A 23,196-nucleotide genomic window follows, 5' to 3' on the forward strand; every position below is an offset into this window, starting at 1 on the left:
AAGTGTTTCCCACCTATCTTATCTGTATGCAACAGCCTAGCATAAAGAAATTCACTAAGTACCTGCCCACATAATAAAATCAACTACTTACATTAGAGGGCGGTTTTGCAGTCCTCATCCCACCTCCATTCTCATGTAATCCTCTCTCTTTATTTTCTGGCCACTAAATCCCATTAATCTCCCCAATAGGGTGAAGTAGAACATACTTAGAAATTTAGGATCAAGTTTAAAACTACCACCTAGGCATCCGTCAAGTGCAGATACTGGTATTCTCTCACAAATGGGTCCTAAAATAGGGGTCTGTCTGGGCTCCCCAACTGCCAAACATCAGCCTGGGTCCAAGAATCCCTAGACACCAGATTAGTCCCCATCGCTTGGCTTGAACCAATTCTTCTTTCTCTTTCTCTTCCATATTTTCTCTGGGCTATTCCAACCTGCCTTTATTTCTAATCTTGTCTTCTCTACACAAATGCTATCAAACTGTTTTCCAAAGACATGTTCCACATGAAGATTTCATGTTCCCACACAGTTTTCATTTCAATAAAATGAAGCGGCACGTGACTTAATGCCCTTTCGTATTCCATGAATATTCAGTGGGTTTTTTTCTTTCCTTCGTGAGATTTGGAACAAAATATTAATGAAACTTCAGAAAAACCAATTAAAGTTATCACCTTTGGTTTTAAATTAACGAATCAATCAAGTAGCTCTATTTTAGAGGAGAGAACTTCTGGGTAGGTAGTACAGGAGTGAGAAGCATGGGCTCTGAAGCCTGACAACTCGAGTTTAAATCTGCACTGTGCTAGGCACTAACTGTGACCAGGCAAATCACTCAATTGCACGGAGCCTCAGTTGGCTCACCAATACAGTGGAAACAATAGGACCTCCCTGGGAGAGTTGTTGCACGGATCTCACACTTTCATCCAGGAAAGCACTTAGAATCGTGCCTAGCAAGTAGTAAGCACTCAAAAAATGTTAGCCTTTATTAATATGCTAACGTGGGGGAAAACATAAAGCAGAGCATAACTACATACTTGCAGGAATAAGACATACCACTTTTCTCCAGAACCGTCTTTCAAATTAATCTGTGGCCAAGACTAATTATTATGGTGAAACTGATTACGTCACCAAGGCAGCATATATTTAGAGAACAAAGTACAAGGTAACGATTTTGGAGAGTTTTGCATTTTTTGTGAAATAAATGGTAATATGCTTATAGAATGTCGAAGCAAAATATGTTAGCAGTTTCACTTTAATCTTTCTCATAATTTGGGGGTTTTTTAAGTGTAACAATGATACAGTTGTAAAAAAAGTTTTCTCCCTTTCTGAATATATGGGACATTTTGCAGGTTTACTCTATTCTCTATTAAATTCTAAAACTTTAGTAGAAAAAGTAACCTGTAACATACAAATGCTCTTACAATAGTGTCCACACCAAGGTTTTATGACAAACATTTCTTAGTTTACCAATGCGAGGGTTAGTCTAAGTTGAATTATGGGAATATTTGTTTACGCTGACGGGGAACAGACGAAATGCTGCACAATTCAACATTAGTTTTAAAAAAAAAAAACACCAACAGATAAAAAACCTGGAGCGTTTTAAGTCAACGTACAGCTTGAACTTGACACTAAATACATACATTCAGTCGACCTCTGACATCGCAGGGGTCCTGAAGCAGAACCAGGCCAGCTCGGGCCGCGCCTGGAGACGGGGCGGCGAGTTCGAAGCCGGAACGCGGCGGCCGCCCGGCCTCTGCGCGCTCTGGGCGCCGCTGCCTGACCAGGGCCCGCGGGAGCCCGGCCAGGCGGGGCTGGGAGCTGTGGGACGGGGGTTTCGGGAAAGAGCGAGGGGGAAGAGGGCCGGAGTTTAGTAACCCAGAGAGTGGAAGCGAAAGGATGCGGGGGCCTTAAAGAGCTGGACCCACACGCCTGTTCGGGGCGGCAGGAAGCGCCCACCCGGCCGCCGGGGTTGGAGGAGGGGCCCCAGCGCGCCCGGAAGCTGGAGAGCCACCCCCTGCTGGACCGCGAAGTGAGATCCGCGGTTTCTCTTCTCCGGACCCTCGAAATCCACGCCTGCGTTGCCCGGAGGCCTCAACTCCATGATTTATGCAAAACTACCGGGCACCCGCCTGTAAAAGGGGTAAGCGTCCCTGGGTGGGCTCGAACCACCAACCTTTCGGTTAACAGCCGAACGCGCTAACCGATTGCGCCACAGAGACTCTGATGTGGCGGCATTCTCCAGCCATAACCTTTATGAAGAATAATAAAGGCAGCGTATGACTGTTCGTTTCTTTTCTGCTCCCTGATGCCTATCATTAAAATCAGATTTTTCCACTTAACATTTCTTACCCTTTAACTCTATTTTCCACCTTTAAAGCATATTGGAAAACTATAAAATACAGCAAGATCAAGCAGAATTTCAGATTGCAACGTGTTTTAAAATACTGCTGTTCCCCCCCACCTCCCCACCCCTCCCATTTGGAACGTTTTGTTTCAGGGAGATAACTATTTATTATGTTTGTTTTATAGGGAAATAAAAATTTTAATCTTTAATCTTATGAGTTGAGAAACTTTCCTTTTATTTCAAACTCTTTGTCCAGTACTTTGCTCACTCATCTTCATAATTTACTTGCGTAGCATTCCCAAGGTCATCTGAATTGTATTTGCCTTGTTTATTTTTATTTTCAGGTATTATTAAATACGTATATTCACTTCCTATTTGTTGTGTACTAACCTATAGTACAATTACTTGTCACTAACATCTTGTTACTTGTAAAGGACATTGGGGGAAAAGCTACAGTCACATTCTTTCATCCCTGTACGCTGTAGTTCATTGCTAAATCCGCTCTTGTTTTTTCCTTGGAATTAGCCTGTACACCCACATTTGAGCCATGCCACTTAAAACGTACATTTCATGGGATATATATAACCCAATTTGAGGAAAGAGAAGTTAGAGAAGAAAAAAAGTATGATTTATGACTAACGCCTGAAAATCCCTAACACAGAAACACCTCTGGCAAACGTTACATCCCTGTAAATACCCTACATGAAAATCTTACCCTTTGTGTGAATAGTTCCTGATGCCTTTTGAGGTACTCTTCAAAACTCCAGGCACTTTTTTCTCCTATTCCCGCCTCAGAGAACTGCTAGTTTCCACTTGACAACTCTGTACTTAAACTTTTAAGTTACTAAATTGCTCTGTCCAGAATCCCTTGAGAAAGAATTTGTATCATGATTTATAGAAGTTGTATGCGACCTGCCTTAGTCCAGTCAATATTTTGAGTTCCTGTGGCTTGTTAAGACAACTTAAATTGGCTTTGGAACCAATTAGTGGAGTTCCTTGAAAGCGCTGAGATATCAAACAGCTGTGAATTCATACCAAGCTGTACCACTCTGGTCTCAAAAAACTTTTAGAAGTGCACTTGAAAATTTTAAATTTGAAAAAAAAAATCTAGGAAGCACTTATAAAGAATATATAATGAGTCTGATTTCATTATATGATGCTACGTTCATACTTTATGTTTTATGTACCTGTTAATGTGAGCTAAAACTATTAGGCATTGGTTTTTCTTCTCTGAATACCAAAATGAGTATTCTCTCCTCTGCTACTGTGCTTGTGACTATTCAGTTAGAACAGACTGCAACTAGTACCTCACCACCCCTTCATTCAATATTTACTCTGCCGTTTAGAATATTAGGAACAGTTCTACTCATGTGACTGTCTTAAGCTCCAATCTCTTTTCCTCACTTCAGTCATCATACTAACATTTTAACTTCTAAAAAAGAGAGATGTTGAGAAACAGTTGATGAGAAAAAAAATAATTCAGAAAGAAATAATTAGCTCATTGTATGCTAAAAATTTTTTTCTATGTGAGGATCATTGTTTAAAATTCAGCCTGGTTCTGTAGTTGTTAATTTTTTTTTTTTTTTTTTTTTTTTTTTTTACAGTACGCAGGCCTCTCACTGTGGTGGCCTCTCCCGTTGCGGAGCACAGGCTCCGGACGCGCAGGCCCAGCGGCCATGGCTCGCGAGCCCAGCCGCTCCGCAGCATGTGGGATCCTCCCGGACCGGGGCACGAACCCACGTCCCCTGCGTTGGCAGGTGGACTCTCAACCACTGCGCCACCAGGGAAGCCCAGTTGTTAATATTTTTAAGAAAATAAATTATTCTGTCCACAGTTCATTAGCTTTGCCTTTTGGTCTCTCCATTTGTAAATACTTCAAAAGAACATATAAATATTAAACATATTGAATGGAATATCAACATTTCACTCCAATTACGTATATCAAATGCAGCTTTTATGCAAAATGCCCATTTACAAAAATAAAAGCATGTGTTGTCATCTAAATCTTTGTGATTGTCTCATTTTAGGCCTTAATATCTATGCCCAATTTTTAAAGACAAATTAAGCCCACTGCATTAACTTTATTATTTATTTATTTTTGGCTGCATTGGGTCTTCGTTGTGGGTTTTCTCTAGTTGCAGGGAGCAGGGACTTCTCTTCATTGTGGTGCCCAGGCTTCTCACTGTGGTGGCTTCTCTTTGTTGCGGAGCACGGGCTCTAGGCGCACGGGCTTCAGCAGTTGTGGCTCGCAGGCTCTAGAGTGCAGACTCAGTAGTTGTGGTGCACAAGCTTAGTTGCCCCGCCAGCATGTGGGATCTTCCCGGAGCAGGGATAGAATCCGTGTCCCCTGCATTGGCAGGTGAATTCTTAACCACCGCATCACTAGGGAAGCCCTGGATTAACTTTAGAAACATACATCATTTTTCCTGAAATTTCAGGGTAACCCACAACAAATGATTCTTAAAGCTTCATTAATACTTAGGTCTTTATAATTGCTAAAAGTGAAAAGGACTGGGCATCTTGCCCCCTTTTTGTATATCATACACAATGAACTGCAACTTTAACTTTTCCAAGAATGTGCCCTATCAAAGAAGCTGACCTCTGCAGATTAATGGGCCTGTATATTTTATTTCCTTCTTAGAGAGGAAAAAAAGAGAGAAGAACATCTTGCAAATGGGATCCACCTGTCTTGACATCCAAGGCAAGATGGACTACACTGATTTATAGACCTTCCTGGAAGCATGAATCCAAGGCTATCAGAAGATGTGCCTCCAGCTTCAAACCAACAGAAGAGGCAACTCACAGGATTTCCATTAACACAACTGTGCATGACCTTAATTCTTTTCAATTCCTGTATTTCAAAAGGATCGAGTTGTTAAAAATGAAAAATCCAGTTAGAATGTAAAAAGAAATCAATGAGTTAGAGAAATCATCTCAATAAATGGAAGATTGTGGCACCAGGAAATCAGTTAAAAGAGAATGCTAGGGACTTCCCTGGTGGTCCAGGGGGGTAAGATTCCACGCTCCCAATGCAGGGGACCCAGGCTCAATCCCTGGTCGGGGAGCTAGATCCTGTGTGCATGCCGCAACTAAGAGTCCACATGCTGCAACTAAAGATCCCACATGCCGCAGCTAAGACCTGGCGCAGCCAATATTAATTAATTTAAAAAAGAGAGAGAATGCTGAACCAGGAGTCTCTAAGAGCAAGAGAAGAACTATGAGACCAATTTTCAAAACTAACTGAAGTCACATTTTAAAACTGATGTATAGTAAAGGGGAGTCAAATCCTTCCAACCAGGCTCAAGCTTAAATGATATTTCCTACTCACTAAAAGTATCGTCTCATTCAAAATTGTTGACTAAGGGTCAGTTATCAACTTAGCAGGCCAGTAGCAGCATGACACAGAGCAGTAACCATAGAGCATACTTCTCCCATAGTTGACCACTAAATTGGGTCTACACATAAAATAAGAAAATTGAGACAGGTATATTAGAATATCATATCTTTTTTTCCATCATTTTAAAAATTGTGTCAGCTAGGAAATTTTGTGAAATTATTCAGACAATAATCTCCATTTTATTTTTAATTAAACAGACATGGTATATGAGAAAAGCAAACTAAGGCAGAAATAATATACTGATATTCTATTCGGTTCAATCAAAATTATTAAAAATTATAGTTTTTTTTCTTCATGAACCTCTCTTTTGGAGGTAGAAATCCTTTTCGATGGTTTTACCAAATAATCCAGAATGAAAATATTAATCATTGCTTATCTCAGTAGTGAAAGAGTATGATTTGCTAACAATATCGATGATTTCAACTGTGTCCAGACCAATAGAATCCTTGATCCAGCTAGAAATGGTGGGGAGTGGAGGGTCTGGGAGCAGCACAGATTTCCACTTTCTTCAGTAGCATGGGAAAACTGCTCCAGGAAGACCCTATGGGTATCTCAGAAACTTTCATGGGTTCTACCTCTCAGTCCGCCGCTTGACCACACCACCATCCATGAGGTAGCCACAGCCTTTTATTTTCCATGATGTGTTCACGTTCACAGGAGCAGTTGGAGGCAAATTTTTTGCTATCCCGTCTATACAGTGAATGCACTGACAAATTCCCAGTCCTGCCTTTCTGAACTCACCCATTGGAAATTAACTTTAAAAAATTCAGAACAGGGCTTCCCTGGTGGCTCAGTGGTTGGGAGTCCGCCTGCCGATGCAGGGGACGCGGGTTCGTGCCCCGGTTCGGGAGGATCCCACGTGCCGCGGAGCGGCTGGGCCCGTGAGCCATGGCCGCTGAGCCTGCGCGTCTGGAGCCTGTGCTCCGTAACGGGGGAGGCCACAACAATGAGAGGCCCGCGTACGGCAGGAAAAAAAAAAAATCAGAACAGATATCCTCTTTTCATTTACTTCGAAAGAATAAAGAGGGCATCCCTGGTGGCTCAGTGGTGAGAGTCCACCTGCCGATGCAGGGGACACGGGTTTGTGCCCCCGTCTGGGAAGATCCCACATGTCGCGGAGCAGCTGGGCCCGTGAGCCATGGCCGCTGAGCCTGCGCGTCCGGAGCCTGTGCTCCGCAACGGGAGAGGCCACAACAGTTAGAGGCCCGCGTACCGCAAAAAAAAGAATAAAGAGAATGAGCAGACGCCAAAGGGAGATTCCATTCGAACTCAGAGACCGTAGAATTAATAATAGCTGCCCTGCCTTAGTCATAGACCCTATTGGAAAATAACACATTATATTTCTTTCGCTTCCAAATTGTCGTACAGATGCTATTTAAATTTTTCAAAGATCAGTAGTTCTGTTTAAAAGAAATGAAAGAAAAATAACATCTTAAATCAATCAGAGGGTATAATTTAGATGAAACCAGAGGATCCAAACCTGCGGTCATTAAGGCCAAGATGCTTTATTCAGGAGAAATACCAGTCACTGGCACAGCACTTCTTCCAGGGAGTCCCACTGAAAGCAGAGTGAAAAGTAAAACCACTGCCCCATTTCCACAGTTCCAATAAAATTTCAGGTATGGGGAGTGCGTACAGACCAAAGCCCTGGGAATAGCCTCCTCCTTGCAGCTGCTTCCTGTAAATGGATAGGAAACCTTGAATTAAAGTCAACCAAATCACTGAGGAGATGGTACCTGGTAAAGAGCTGGTAGTCAATGAACTGTTCACTCAATGAATAGTTAACCATAGCATCGTTAGAATTTTTGAAGGCATATAAACGTTACCTTAGGTAATTTTTTAATTAAAAAAATAAAGCAAGCTCAAGTAGATCCATATTTGAAAGGTTTGGTAGTATTACAACATGATTCATCCTAGAACATTGTAAATAACAAGTGCTCTTGTATAAAGTATGATCCCACCAAAGGATGTTCTTCAAATATGAGAGATCACGAATAAAGCACTAGCCCAGTGCCCTGTGTTTATGATGTAGAGTAAAAGTTATCTTTTCCCTGTGGCCCTTTAAGGACACTATCACTCTTCCAGCAGCCCAAGTTGAAATCCTGACATCATCACAGGGGACACGGGTTCGAGCCTTGGTCCGGGAAGATCCCACCTGCTGCAGAGCAAATAAACCCGTGCGCCACAACTACTGAGCCTGAGCTCTAGAGCCCACCAGCTACAAATACTGAGCCCGCATGCCACAACTAATGAAGCCTTCACACCTAGAGTCCGTGCTGTGCAACGAGAAGCCAGCGCACTGCAACGAAGAGTAGCCCCCGCTCGCCGCAGCTAGAGAAAGCCCCTGCGCAGCAACGAAGACCCAGCGCAGCCAAAAATAAAAATAAATAAATAAAAATTTAAAAAAGTATTTAGTGGAAAGGAGGAGACAAAGTCAAAGTTTAGAGATGTTGCAAAGGTAGAATCTATGACTTTGTGACTGACCCAATATAAGAAAAGCCTTTATCTTTTTAAATTTTTATTTATTTATTTATTCTTATTTTTGGCTGCGCTGGGTCTTCGTTGCTGCGCAGGGGCTTTCTCTAGCTGCGGCGAGCGGGGGCTACTCTTCGTTGCAGTGCGCTGGCTTCTCGTTGCACAGCACGGACTCTAGGTGTGAAGGCTTCATTAGTTGTGGCATGCGGGCTCAGTATTTGTAGCTGGTGGGCTCTAGAGCTCAGGCTCAGTAGTTGTGGCGCACGGGTTTATTTGCTCTGCAGCAGGTGGGATCTTCCCGGACCAAGGCTCGAACCTGTGTCCCCTGCATTGGCAGGCGGATTCTTAACCACTGTACCACCAAGGAAGTCCCTTCACTACTTAATGTTAATCCAATACATTCCATGTTCCAATTTCCCTACATAAAACGTAAGCTCCAATAAATGTGTACCAAAAAAAATAACATTTAATGAGCATTTACTGTCAGATACATGCATTATATTTATCTTTCATCTATTCTGTAAGATGGATACTATTGTTATACCCATTCTATGGATAAAGAAACTAAGGCTTATAATGGTTTAAAATTTAAACCCCAAGCCTATTTAAACTTTAAATAACTTGCCCAAGGTACCACCTGCTGTTCCTTGTTGCTGTACCTTTTTTTTTTTTTTCCACTCATCCCTGTACTTAGAATATCCTTCGTTCGTCATCTTGCCTATTAAAGCCTTACTTCTCCTTCAAGCTCATATAGTGGCCTCATCCTATGAAACCTTTCTTGATCCCTCCAACTAGATAAAATCTTTCCCTCTTGTAAACCATCTAGCACTTCTTCCTTGGCCAAACCTCACATTATATTGTGGCCATGTTTGCACCTATTGAATCTCCGTTCTAACCTATATACTCCTTGAGGTCAGAAATGTTATCCATCTTTATACCTCCCATAGCACTTGACTTAGTCATGCTAAATAAATGTACTGAATAATTGAAATAATAGTGAAAGTGAAAGAGCTATCTATATTCAATATTTGTTCTAAAATATTAGTGGAGTTTACAGGTTCCTAATATGAAGCTGACTAAAAAATTAGTACTAGAGATTATCAAAGGAAGCAACAGGAATCCCAAGCTGATCAAAGAAGAGACTAATAAGAATCCAAATCGACTGTCTCTAGAAAAACTTTAACATTTTTTTTAAAGTTTAAAATACTGCTATTTAGGGAGGGTGGGAGGGAGGGAGACGCAAGAGGGAAGACATATGGGAACATATGTTTATGTATGACTGATTCACTTTGTTATAAAGCAGAAACTAACACACCATTGTAAAGCAATTATACCCCAATAAAGATGTTAAAAAAAAAATACTGCTATTTCTAAAGGTGATTTTGGTACCGTTAAGGCTGAAGTGCTTTTCTAGACTTATTCATTTAACAAACACATATATAAGACTTTGTCTCAGGCACTGTTCCAAGGCCTTTGCAAATATTTACTCATTCAAATTTTATAACAACCTTGTGAAGTAGGTTCCATTATTATCATCCCTGTTTTACAGGTAGAGAAACTAAGAAGTTAAGTAACTTACCCAAAATCACACAGCTAGTAAGTGACAGGGAGAGTTCAAATTCAGGCATCCTTCTCCAGACAACTCACTTAACTGCTAGTCTATCCTGCCTCTTTTTTTTTTTTTTAGTGCACAGTAGTTCTTGAGTACTGTACAATAGACATTTTTAAAAAATAATTTGGAGACTTTAAAAATCTTCCACTAGTTTAAAGGTTTTTTAAACATGATTTCAGACTTAAAAGTTGCAAGAATAATACAAAGAATTCAACCAAATTTCCCAAATGTTAGTATCTTACTACACTGACTTTATCCTTTTCTCTTTCTTTCTCTCAATATTTAATTTTTTCTGATCTGTTTAAGAGTAAATTGCAGATGTAATAGCCCCTAAATACTTCAGTGTGTTTCCTAAAGTTAAGGAATTCTATTACATAACCACAGAACAATGATCAAAATTAGGACCTTAACATTGATACGGCACCATTAGGGTTAGGACTTAATCTGTAGATCTTATTCCAATTTCACCAGTTGTTCCAATAAGGTCCTTTATGGCAAAAGAAAATTTAAGATCGTAATTTGCATGTCATTGTCCTGTCTTTCAGTTTTCTTTAATCTGTAACAGTTCCTGAGTCTGTGTCTCTTTCTGTCTCTTACATACCATAACTTGGACATTTCAGCAGAGTACAGGCCAGTTATGTTGTAAAATGTCCTTAAATGTCAGGTTGTCTGGTGTTTCCTGATGACTAGATTCAGGTTAGGTGCTTTTGCTCCCTCTAACACATTTAGTATACTGGATACTGTAACATCAATCTGAAATAATGGTAAAATGAAAAAAAAAATGAGGCTAGAAGAAGCACAGAGAGATGAGTGATGTCGATCATGAGTCTGGCAGAAACAGAACTTCTCAGGATTCCTCAACATCATATGTACAGTCTCAACTATTTAAACAGGAATATTCTTGAAATAATAATTTAAATTTTATTTTAAAGTCCCCTAACTGTACCTCTTCTTTGTTTGTTTCAGTTATATGTTCACTGAATCACTATGACCTGACACTTCATCTCCTGAGAAATAGCCACCAGAAAGTGGAACAACCGTTGCCTATGATTTTTGGGTGGGATGAAGCCCTCAGTGAATGGTCATTGAGTTTTGTGGTTCAAAAATAAAATCCTTGGGCTTCCCTGGTGGCGCAGTGGTCCGGAGCCTGTGCTCCACAACGGGAGAGGCCACAAGAGTGAGAGGCCTGCGTACCGCAAAAAATAAATTAATTAATTAATTAATTAAATAAAATCCTTTATCACTTGGTTATAAAGAATCAAGTCTTCCTCACCTGTTAACCTCTTGGTGAACAGATACATCTGAATTTCTGAAACTGAACTAAGACTCACATGGAGCTGCTGGGGTTTATCAGAGTTTGGACAAGTGTGCCTCTTGTCCTGGACTGGCTGCCACAAAACAGTTTGTATTAGTTGGGGCTCTTCAGAGAAACAGAACCAATAGGACATATATACATATACAGAAAGAGATTTATTCTGAAGTGTTGCCTCCTGAGGTTATGGAAGCTAAGAAGAACCACGATCTGCCATCTAGAAGCTGGAGGCCCAGTCCATGCCCAAAGGGCTGAGAACCAGGGGAACCAATGATGTAAGTCCCAGTCCTGCCCAAGAAAAGGAGCACCAAAGTCTGAGGGCAGAACAAGAAAGATGTCCCAGTTCAAAGAGAAAGGTCCTTCCTCTGCCTTTTGCTTTAGTCAGGCCCCCAATGGATTGGATGATGCCCATCCACACTGGTGAGGGGGATCTTCTTTACTCAGTCTACTGATTCAAATGCTAATCTCCTCTAGAAACAGCCTCACAGACACATCCAGAAATAATGTTTTACCAGCATTTTGGGCATCCTTTAGCCCAGTCAAGTTGACACATAAAATTAACCATCACACAGCTCTTAAGCATGACCAATAAAACATAGGGAGCAGAGATTTTTCAAAGATTTAGCACTGTCTAAATAATCACAAAAATCCTTTCAGAGATAATAGGGGATCTATGCACAATTCAACAAGGGATCTCAACAGAAACATTGTGCCAAGGGTTCCCCTTTGTCAAGACCAGGAAAGAGTTTGTGATCTGTTTACTTAGAGGGAAAAAAATCCAACTTTCTTTATGAGCTAAAGAACCAAATACAACTGTCTACGGCAGTTCAAGAGAATTCTTTCCCCATCATGTGAGCTTCACCTTACTACCATATTTTTTCTAACCTAGGGAATGTTTTTTACGCTTTCTTTTCCTATTAAGATTGCCAGTAACAGAAATACAAAGACTAAAATTGAATCAAGAGATTCTATTGCCCGAGTGACGAGATTTTTCATTTCTGAGAATTCTTACATTTAGAATAGAGACATTTAAAATCATTTGTCTAGGTCTTCCCTGGTGGCTCAGTGGTTGAGAGTCCACCTGCCGATGCAGAGGACACGGGTTCGTGCCCCGGTCTGGGAAGATCCCACATGCCGCGGAGCAGCTAGGCCCGTGAGCCATGGCCGCTGAGCCTGCACGTCCAGAGCCTGTGCTCTGCAAGGGGAGAGGCCACAACAGTGAGAGGCCCGTGTACCACAAAAAAAAAAAAAAAAAAAATCGTTTGTCTAAGTTCACAGGCATAACAAATACATATTTCTTTAAAATTAATAATTTGAAGGCTTTTGCTTGAAGTCGTACACTAGGTTTTAAATTAACATTAAGCATTCTAACAATAAGAAATTGAAAGTCTCAGTTCATAATTGACTTTTTAACTGCTTCATAGAATACACAGAGAAAGTGCCAAAGCCCATATCATCAACGTAAAAGTAGAATTATATAAAAGGTTCATGCAGGTGAGCACTTAAATTTAGATTTATGCATATAATTTACTTATTTTAGATGGGAGACTTTAATGCAAGGCTTCTTTTTCAATAAGGTATGAAAGAAAATCCAAACTGACAAGTCTCTTGAATTATCAAGTAATTTGAGAATAAGAATGTCTTCAATGTAATTCACTTTACAGTTCTGGAATTGCAGTTGCGGTACTGGCATGAGGATAGACATAGAGATCATGGAATAGAATTGAAAGCCCAGATACCTGTAACCAACTGATTCTCAACAAGTGTGCCAAGGCAATTCAATAGGGAAAGAACAGTCTTCAACAAATGGTTCTGGGACAACGTATCCACATGCAAAAGAATGAAGTTGGATCCCTAACTCATGCCATATACAAAAATTAACTCAAAATGGATCAAAGACCTAAATGTAAGAACTAAAATCATAAAACTACTAGAAAAAACCGTCGGCCTTCATTTTCATGACCTTGGATTGGGCAACAATTTCTTTAAAAAAAAAATACAAGCACAAGTAAAAAAAGAAAAAAATAGATAAATTGGATGTCATCAAAATTGAAAACTTTTGTGCTTTAAAGTTCCCTGTCAAGAAAGTGAGGGGAAAAAAACCCCACAGAATGAAAGAAAATATTTGCAAATTATATATCAGATAAGAGTCTAACATCAAGAATATATCAATATAAAAACTCTTAAACTGCAATAATGAAAAGAAAAATAACCCAATTTAAAAATGGGCAAAGGATTTGTAGACATACCTTGGAAGAAGCTATACAAATGGCCAACAGACACATGAAAAACTGCTCAATATCATTAGTCATTAGGGAAATGTAAATCAAAGCACAATGAGATATCGCTTCACATCTGCAAGGATGCAATAATAAAAAAAGATGGACAATAACAAGTGTCGACCAGGAGGTGCAGAAACTGGAACACTCCTACATTGCTGGTGAGCACGTAGAGTGATACTGCTACTTTGGAAAACAGTTTGATGGGTCCTCAAAATGTTAAACATAGGGCTTCCCTGGTGGCGCAGTGGTTGAGAGTCCGCCTGCCGATGCAGAGGACACGGGTTCATGTCCCGGTCTGGGAAGATCCCACATGCCATGGAGGGGCTAGGCCCCTGAGCCATGGCCGCTGAGCCTGCGCGTCCAGAGCCTGTGCTCCACAACGGGAGAGGCCACAACAGTGAGAGGCCCGCGTACCGCAAAAAACAAACAAAGTGTTAAACATAGAGTCACCATATGACCCAGCAATTTTATTCCTAAGCACTTGAAAACATAGGGCCACACAAAAACTCATACAATAATGTTCACAGCAGCATTATTCACAATAGCTCAAGCTGGAAACAAACAAACAAACAAAAAAAGATGGAAACAACCTAATCCATTAACTGACGATTTGACAAGCAAAATGTGCTATGTCCAGTTCATGGAATATGATTTCACCATAAAAAGGAATAAAGTATTGACACATGATATGAGATGAATGAACCTTGAAAACTTCATGCTGTTTTTTGTTTTTTGTTTTGTTTTGATTTGTTGTTTCATGCAAAGGTAAAGAAGCCAGACTCAAAGACCACATATTGTATGGTTCCATTTGTATGAAATGTCCAGAATAAGCAAATCTACAGAGAAAGCAGAAGCCAAGGACTGGAGAATGGGGGACTGGAGGATGACTGGTAACGGGCATGGGGTTTCTTTGGGGAATGATTAAAATATTCTGGGATTAGATAGTGATGATGGTTGCACACTCTGTAAATACCCTTAATTGTACACTTGAAAGGAGTGAATTTTATGGTATGCAAATTATATCTCAATTAAAATAAATAGAAACAGGAAACATAACTGTGCCTTTGAATTGTTTACTGGTGTAGAAATGAAGGCACAGAGAATTAGCAAAAGTGCCCAAAGTTAGCAGTGGAACCTGCTTTCTGATTTGCAAATCTGTGTATTCTAATCTACTGTTCACTGTGACTAGCGGGGTCTAACCCAACTCCCGTGTTGAAACTGTCACCTGGTTTCCGGATAATTACTGAAATTTGATGACAAATCTGGCAGGAAACATTTCCTTACCTACTCACTCTGTAAAATGCAGTGGCTTGATATCTAAATCTACCTCTGTATTATCAGTTTATTTAGGATCAAATTTTAAATCAGTACATGGTGACTGAAAACCTTGCACATGCCCAGTCCCATGCACGTTTCTGGAAATGCAGAACTCAAGGTCAGAAAGTCAGGGAATTAGAAATATAGATTGAGAAATCAAGTGTCTGGTGGTGCTGGTTTAAGTCCTAAGATGGGAGGAAATTGCTGGGGAAGAGCAAGCAGAGAAGAGAGGAACTAGAACGGAACCCAGGGAACAGATGTTTCAGAGCCGTCAGAGATCAGCCTGCCAGTGACAGGCACTGATAAGAAGTGGTTAGTGAATGATAGAGGCAGGAGAAAGCTACCCTACCTGATAGGAAACCTTGTATCTTATCACATTACATTGTTATTATCTGTTTACATGACTGTCTCCCTTGCTCCTTGGGTTTCTGCCTCCCTCTACTGCAGAAAAGTATTTCAATAAGTCACCAAGACCCTCCAAATTGTCAGACTCCATGGACTTTCACCACTCCTTCTTACTTTATCACTGTATTGTATTTGATACTGTAAACAGACCATTACCTTATTTTTTCTTAAAATGTGGGCATAAAAATGGTGCTCTTCTCCTGGGGGCCCAGAATGGGCGGCTCCTTGGACATAAGGCTGAGTTGGTGCTGCAGAGAACCCTCCTTGGACGTGTGCCATTCACCTCTCCCGAGCCCCTCACCATCCCAACTCCACCGTCTCCACTGCAGCACGAAGATCAGTCAGAGTTCTTTGTGATGCTGCCCCTATGAAGCTCTACCCAGGGGATCCCACCACAGGAAACAGTTAGACCCAGACGTCCATAGAACAGAATGGTAAGAGTAGAGTCCTGGCTTCATCCAAACACACTGCCTTGTACAAGCTTCGTGACCCCTCTCCTGGTCCTATCCCCTTTGCAGAAGCCTCTTCCTCCGTTGACTGTCTAAACTGGCATGCTTCCTCCCTAGTCTCATGGTGCCAACCCCAATCTCTATATAAACAACTTATCAATTTACATTTCTCTTCCAGAACTGCTCCTGAGGTCCAACACCATATATCCATCTTGTCCTTAAGAAACCTCTCAAATTCAACATGCCAAGAAAAGGAACTTTCTCCCAAGACATGTTTTTCCTACATTTCTATTATCATGTACCCTTTAACCCAACCTGCAATCTAGGAATCATCCTATCTCTTTCCCTCTCCCAAAACCGACTGATAAGGTAATCCTAGCCACTCTACCTCCATAAGATATCTTAGATCCAACAGCATTCTCATTAGTGTGCCGCATGTTACAGCCTAATCACTTCTTCCGTAAACTGCTGCCATTAACTCCCTACCTCCCATCATGCCTTTACCCCATACAAGCCTCCAATTCACTGAAAGAGTGATCTTTCGAAAACACAAAACTGAATATTTAATTTACTAAATGAAAAAGTTTCAATAACCTATACCATGGTTCCCACACTATGCACAAGTCACCCTTGGGCACCACAGTGAACTCAGGTTTGCTATAGGCTATTTAATTTTTTTGAGGGAAACGCAGCAACATCTATCAGACACCACACAAACTACCACTATTATGGCATTTGGAACTAACTACGTAATGAATGGAACTGTTATTTCTCTTGGCCTAGGGTACCATGAAAAAATTAGAGAGACACTAAGGGTGCAGTGAACTGAGAAAGTTTGGGTACCTATGACCTACCAAATATCTTCAAACCCTCTAGCATGACATAAACTGGTACCCACCTCTCCAGCTTCATCTCTCTCATCACGCCTTGTCTTCTTCCCTAGTCCTACTCTTCAATCCAGCAGACAAACTTGCATCTCTCCAGACATGTCCTTTCTGCCATCCTGAGTGGTCAGACTCTGGCTCTAAGAGAGTAGAGACGTGGCCTACCCAGGGTTTAGGGGTGAGACCGGATACCCTTAAGAGAACACAAGATGAAGTAAACAAACCAAAGAAGTCACTCCACAACCCCTACACTGGGTGGATTCTGTATGAGTTGGATAATCTGAAGTTAAAAAAAAAATTGGTTGACCATTCTTCAGAATTTCACATGTATTTGTCAGGCCAAGGAAAGGGGAGAGACCAGCCCCGTGGTCCTCATCTTCTCCCCCTTTTCTACAGAGGTCTGTATTTTTCTAGGGCAGAAGGCAAAGAGGCAACCAACAAAGCAACAGTAAGACTGTCTTTGTTAATGGCTGTACCACCCCTTCCTTCCCTGAAAAGGGGCCTAGCACCTGAGTTATATAAATGACTGCTCTTTTCTCTGTGCCCCACTTTATCTCATTTTATCACAGCACCTCTAATGTTTTTGCACTTACCTGTTCACCTGTCTTCTCTGCTTGACTATAAACTTGTGGAGGGCCAAGACTATGCCTGATTTGGTTCTGTATTCTCCTCACCTAGCAGAGGGCCTGATACATAGTCAGTGATGAATGGAGAGTTGATGAATAAATTTCAAAGAGGGTGTGGGTGAGCCCCACAAGAAGCTCAAGCAAGTTAGAAAATAAAGTGTCCATTAGACTAAAAAGTGCAAAAGTCACTGATGATAGCAGTTAAAGATGTTTCTAGAGAGGGACAGGGACAAACGGGTTTGCACATGCTGAGGTGCAAACTAGGAGACGTGGCAGTGCTTACCAAGTAAAAACCACTCCCGCATTTCCTCCTTGCTATACAGAACTTCAGTTTTCTTTAGGCATCGAGAAGATTCCCTTTGATGTGGAAACATGGGCCCAGTTCCTAAACTATATCAAAATTCTGACTGATGAGATGTAAGAGGAAATCCTTTGGTGGGGTGTTTTTGGAAAATACTTTACCTCCTCTACAAGGCTAAGGCTGATGAAGAATAAACTTTCTGCCTGCCTTCCCACCTTTTCACCCATGGTGAAGATGTGATACTTGAAGTGTAGCAGCCATTCTACAACCATGAGGTAAAGGTCAAGTGAATTTCAGAGCTGTGACATCACTGAACCCCTGAGAAAATATTAGCAACTCTTTACCTACGGACTTCTTGTCACGTTAAAAACAAAAACAACAACAAACAACAACAACAACAAAAAACCTTCTGTTTCAGCTGGGTTTTCTATTACATTCTAATTTATACAGGAAGAAAGAAAAGAGAGACAAGTGAGTATAGACCCCTCTTTTTAATAAACATAGTACAAATAATACAGATTAGCAGCTAAAAGACAGTTTATTTCAGTTGTCTTTGGAAATGAGGCTGGAAATGCAAGTGTAATGAGGGTACAGGGGCCTCTACTGCCAGAGAAGAGACTTGGACTGTAATTCTGTTGGCATTAGGGAGTCATAAAAGGTTTCTGAGTAAAGTTTTAGGACTTCCAGAAGGTTACTTTGGCATAATGAGCAGGAGCCATATGTGCCCAAGGAGTAATGCGTCTCACGGCACTTGCATTTGACATGATTGTACTGGCGTCGCCCACCAACGCATACGGCAGGAGTTCATACCATGTGGGAACGCCCCTCGCTCAGCTCACACATGAGTAAGCGAAACAATAACCATGCTGCTTCCCCATGCTTGTTGGCCTAATACTAACAAACATAAAGTCTCAAAGCAAATGAAATATTACATCATTTCAGTGCTGCCATACTATGAATAGTCCCTGGGAAAGTTACAAGCAAACAAAACTTCTGTTAGTGAAAAGTAGCAACGGTAGAAATATACATTGTATGAACTCCTGCCATGTAGAATGAGAACACGAGACCACATATATACTTCCAAAATACCAATTCCTGATAATCTGCACAAAAAAATTAGACGTGCCAAAGTAACATCTTGCATGCTAGGCCTGAGACTGATTTTTCAAAAGTGTTTCTATAATGGTGTGGAAGGTTTTTAATTTACTTCCTTTTAAAAGCATTTTTAATGATTAGATCATATAAGAATAAATGCTCTTATGCTTATTCATAGTTTCAAACATGTTTTCTCTTCTCACTAAATGTACTCAGAAAACAAATAAGCTTACAACAGAGAAACACCAAACTAGGGAAATCTCTGTGATGTGAACATCATATAACAAACACAGTAGAGGAAAAATACTAGGGAATGGTGTTTACTTTGTCATCATATATGTGAACAACATCCTACAAAGATTATTACTAAGAAAAAGAAAAGTGTCATTGTTTGTTTTTTGCACTAGGAATTGATGTTAGAGATTTTTTAAAAATAAATTTATTTATTTATTTTTGGCTGTGTTGGGTCTTTGCTGCTGCGCTACGCACAGGCTTTCTCTAGCTGCACGAGTGGGGGCTACTCCTCGTTGTGGTGCGCGGGCTTCTCACTGCAGTGGCTTCTCTTGTTGCGGAGCCCAGGCTCTAGCCCAGGCTCTACTTCAGTAGCTGTGGCACACGGGCTTAGTTGCTCTGCAGCATGTGGGATCTTCCCGGACCAGGGATCGAACCCGTGCCCCCTGCATTGGCAGGCAGATTCTTAACCACTGCACCACCAGGGAAGTTCCAAAGATTTTTAAATAAATTATAACAATCTTTTTTTTAATACATTTATTTATTACTTACTTACTTTTGTCTGCGTTGGGTCTTTGTTGCTCCTCACGGGCTTTCTTTTTTTGTTGTTTTAGTTGCAGCGAGCAGGGGCTACTCTTCATTGCTGTGCGCAGGCCTCTCATTGCGGTGGCTTCTCTCGTTGTGGAGGACGGACTCTAGGTGCACGGGCTTCAGTAGTTGTGACTCGCGGGTTCTAGAGCGCAGGCTCAGTAGTTGTGGCACACGGGCTTAGTTGCTACGCGGCATGTGGGATCTTCCCGGACCAGGGCTCAAACCCGTGTCCCCTGCATTGGCAGGCGGATTCTTAACCGCTGCACCACCAGGGAAGTCCAATTATAATAATCTTATGATAAAGTACAAACAACAAAAAGGTTAACATCCTGCCATAGGTGGCTCTGATCTTTTTATGAAGAATTGATACCCCCTTTGGATTCCTTCCTATTCCCCTCCTTCCTTTTCTCCAAAAGGAAATCACTTTTGAAGTCAATATATATCCTTCCTGGTAATAGCACTATACTTTTACTTCACATGTGTATATCCGTATCCTTTACTTACATGATTATTCATGTGTAAATTATTAAATTCTTTATATGCTAGTCACACATTCTGAATATTAATCCTTTGTCAAGTTCATGTCTTGGAAATATTGTCTCCATTTGTCCTTTTATGATGTCTTTTGTCATATATATATTATTTATTTTAACATAATTCAATTTATCCTTTCCTCTATGGATTGTGCATTTTAATGTTTTAAGAAATCCTTCCCTACACCAAGGTCATAAAGATATTCTCCTGTATTTCCTTCCAATATTTTTAAAGTTTTGTTTTTCTTATTTAGGTTTTTGGTCTATCTGAAATTTAATTTGTGTGTAGAGTAAGGTAGGGATCTAATTTTATTTTTGTCCATATGAATGTTTGTTTTTAAATGAGAAAAAATAAAGAAGGAATTAATCCCTCCTTACAAACTGTAAACTCTTCAACATCAGATACCATGTCTGATTTATACCCTTCTCCCCAATACACTGCCTCGATGGGCTTTGAACATTACTAGTACTAGATATCTAGATATCTAAATATATGATACTTTTTTCTAGCCCCACTTGCTTATATACAAAGTTGTCCATCTAAAATAAACTGAGTTGTGCCTTAATTTATCTCCTTTGAGCAGGAAATAACATCTTAATAGTATTAACTTGGTATTAAGTACTGAATCATTCCAATTAAAATGAAGGGTAATAATAACTTTCTAACTTTGCCTATTTTTAGAAATCTTGTCTGGAAAAAAGAAAATCTACCTACCCTTCCAGTGAGACTCATTTTATTTGTTCATCTACCAGGAGAAAAGCATAACAAAGCAGCAGGAGCCTGGATTAAAACCTATTTTTAAAAGACATAAAGTCAACTATTTGAGTCAGAGAAAAACACATGCAAAACTCAACTTGATAAACATATCATGAGGATAGCAATTCACAGATTTAGGCTCTTCATAAGGCCTAGTTCCATTGGTTTAGTTCTTGCAAGACCTACTTCCTTTCTCCTTTCTTTCATAAAGAAATAGTCTGAAAGTAAGATATGAACATAACCTAACTTTAATCAAAGCAATAAATGAAAACCAAGGAAGGTAATTTTTAAAAAGAACCATTCTAAGATTCTTCCAAAGAATACTAACCTGAGACATTTTTTAAAAGATTCTCCTTGTAAAAGTTTGAAATCTTTTCAAATAATTCCAAGAGCATTAGAATCACATACGGGAGGAGCACTTGTATTTTCTTCTGGAGGATACGGTTCTGACAGACCTCTAGAGGAGGTGAAACTGGCCAGAAGATTTGGGAATAAAGTGAAGTGTAGTTGGTAATAAATATACTGGGAAGCAAAATCAGTTTATTTTCAAATATTGTACGGAGACTAACCTTTCTACCATGACTAAAAGACGAACTCCGGTCAGAAAATGATGTCACTGCTTTAAGATTCGTATTGACTGAAGCTCTTCACTTGAAATAGCTTCTATCAGCTGGTTCTTTAACAGAACCAAGGCAAATTCTGCCCAATTCCCCCTTATCCCCCCCCCCAAAAAAGCAAAAACAAACCCCGACACTCTCTACTACTAAGATAGAGCACAATCAGGAAATATCACCTTCTGCTCTTTTAACGTAGCAACATATTTCCCACTGTTTCACTGAAGAGCGCTTAGAGACCTTGAACCTCAAAATCATAATGCGTCTAGAGAAACTATCCGAGAACCACAATTGGGGAGTGTTATGTATTCAAAAGCATCGGTCTCTTTTGAAAGAGTTCACCCTCTTTTTTTTAAAGGATCAAAGTCAACTATGAGTGTGAAAGAAAAAGTCATTTTCAAAAAAGTCTGGCCTTAAAAACATAAGTATCTTAGTGCTTGGGGTTCCCTCTGCTCAAAAGAAAACAAGAAAAAGTGATTAATATTGCTGTCTTCTCTGCACGCTTCTCTTAAAATGGTCTTTGGAAGTCCCTTGGGAAAATGAGATCCACCTATCCGAAGTATGCCACGCTCACGATCACTGCAAAAACGATATTCTAAGCTTAAAATATATAAAAAGGTATTCACTTCTGCGTAAGCCCTGAGCCGCCTCCTGGGCGGTGACGCCTGGCTGGTGGGACGGCGCCGCGCGAGTCCAGGCGCAGAGCCGCGGGGAACGAGGGCGCAGGGCGAGCGCACGGCTAATTAAAGGAGCTGTTTGGGTTCTAAATAAAACCTGTCTCTACCAAACCCACTCACTACCTAGCCTCACCGTCCCTACCACCCCCGCTCCCCGACACGCAGAAAACATCAAGTGAGACGGGCGGGGGAGCGCGAGCCCAGAAAGGGAACTGAGAAGAGAAGCGCCTGTGACACAAAATGGAGAAGGAGGAACCAAGAGGGGAAAGGAAAGAAGGAAAAGCGGGGAAAGGAGGTTGTTAATCAGAAAAGCAAAGGGGCGATGGGGTAGAGATTACAGGGAGGAGAGCCGAGGAGAGGGGCGTTGAAGGACTAGAAACACGAAGTAGACGAAGTAAGAGACAGAGGAAAGAAAGACGTCCTAGAGGCCGAGGCTCCATTTTCAGCAGCGCCATTTCGCTTTTCCTTTCGCCGCGTTTTGTTTGGTTTTGTTTGCAGCCGGTGGACGGGCGCCAGCGCAATTCTGCAGCTTCAGCAGCTTTGGTCCGACAGATGGGGAGGGACGCAGGGCCCGGGCGCTGGCGCGGCCCCCTCCCCGTCCTGGACGTTCCGCGCATCTCCCGCCCGCGCTGCTCCTGGCGGCAAGGCGGCCCCCCCTCGGTCCCCGGCCCGTAGGGGAGACGGCCCCGGGGCCCGCGGCGACACCCCCGGGGCAGGCACATAGAGCCCTCCAATTCGCCCGCGGCGTTGGTGGTGGGCGCGTGCCGCAAAGGGATGGAGGAACCGAGAAGCGTCGAGGAAAGAAAACGAAAAAGACAAACTGTACCCGAGGGGAGGAGGGGAGGGCGCACGCTGGGCGGGGGAGGGAGGCCCGAAAATAGACCTTTCCCGGGTAACCGGGGGCCCGGCCCGCCTTCGGCCCCGGGGTGAGCGGCCCGCAGAACACCTCCACCTGCGCCCGGCGGCGGGAGTGGCGCGGCTCCGTTCGCGCACTCGCGCCCGGGCTGCGTCCCCGGCCAACCCGGAGCCCTGCTGCCCGAAGCGGCGCCGGGCCCAGGCCTCCAGGCCTCTCCTGGGCGCAGCCGGAAGAACGGCCAAGGTCGGGCTCGGCCGGGAACCTCAGGCGGGCCCGGAGGGAAAGACGGGCCAGCGCCAGCCTCGGGGTGCCCGTCTGAGAGGCGGCACGGGACGCCGGTCTGCGGGGTGCGAGTCCCAGGGATTTACGGTGCGGGCGGTGCCTCGAAGCTCCTTCGGGGTTAAATTCTGGAGCAATGGGAGGCGGTTCAGTAAACAGAAA

General features: G+C 41.8%; 1 protein-coding gene, 1 long non-coding RNA gene and 1 other non-coding gene across 3 annotated transcripts in view; all 3 read right to left on the reverse strand.

Moving 5' to 3' along the window:
* Positions 1-2,232, reverse strand: part of LOC132419011 (uncharacterized) — a 148,410-nt gene extending 146,178 nt beyond the window's left edge. The window contains exons 1-2 of the mRNA XM_060003128.1: positions 2,199-2,232; positions 1,638-2,087 (exon numbers count right to left, since the gene is read on the reverse strand). Of these exons, the coding sequence (XP_059859111.1) occupies positions 1,638-2,087; positions 2,199-2,232 (484 nt within the window). The remainder of the gene's footprint in view (positions 1-1,637; positions 2,088-2,198) is intronic.
* On the reverse strand, positions 2,143-2,216 carry TRNAN-GUU (transfer RNA asparagine (anticodon GUU)). Its single transcript has one exon. It is a non-coding gene; the product is annotated as a tRNA-Asn (tRNA).
* Positions 2,233-4,453: 2,221 nt separating the features above from the next.
* LOC132421073 (uncharacterized) lies at positions 4,454-21,259 on the reverse strand. Its single transcript, XR_009518496.1, has 5 exons — positions 20,937-21,259; positions 19,284-19,610; positions 16,489-16,667; positions 7,219-7,416; positions 4,454-4,688 (listed from the first exon to the last, which is right to left on the reverse strand). It is a non-coding gene; the product is annotated as an uncharacterized lncRNA (long non-coding RNA).
* Positions 21,260-23,196: the final 1,937 nt, after the last annotated feature.

The sequence above is a fragment of the Delphinus delphis genome, chromosome 2 (assembly GCF_949987515.2).
Source record: "Delphinus delphis chromosome 2, mDelDel1.2, whole genome shotgun sequence".
Classification (NCBI taxonomy): Eukaryota; Metazoa; Chordata; class Mammalia; order Artiodactyla; family Delphinidae; genus Delphinus; species Delphinus delphis.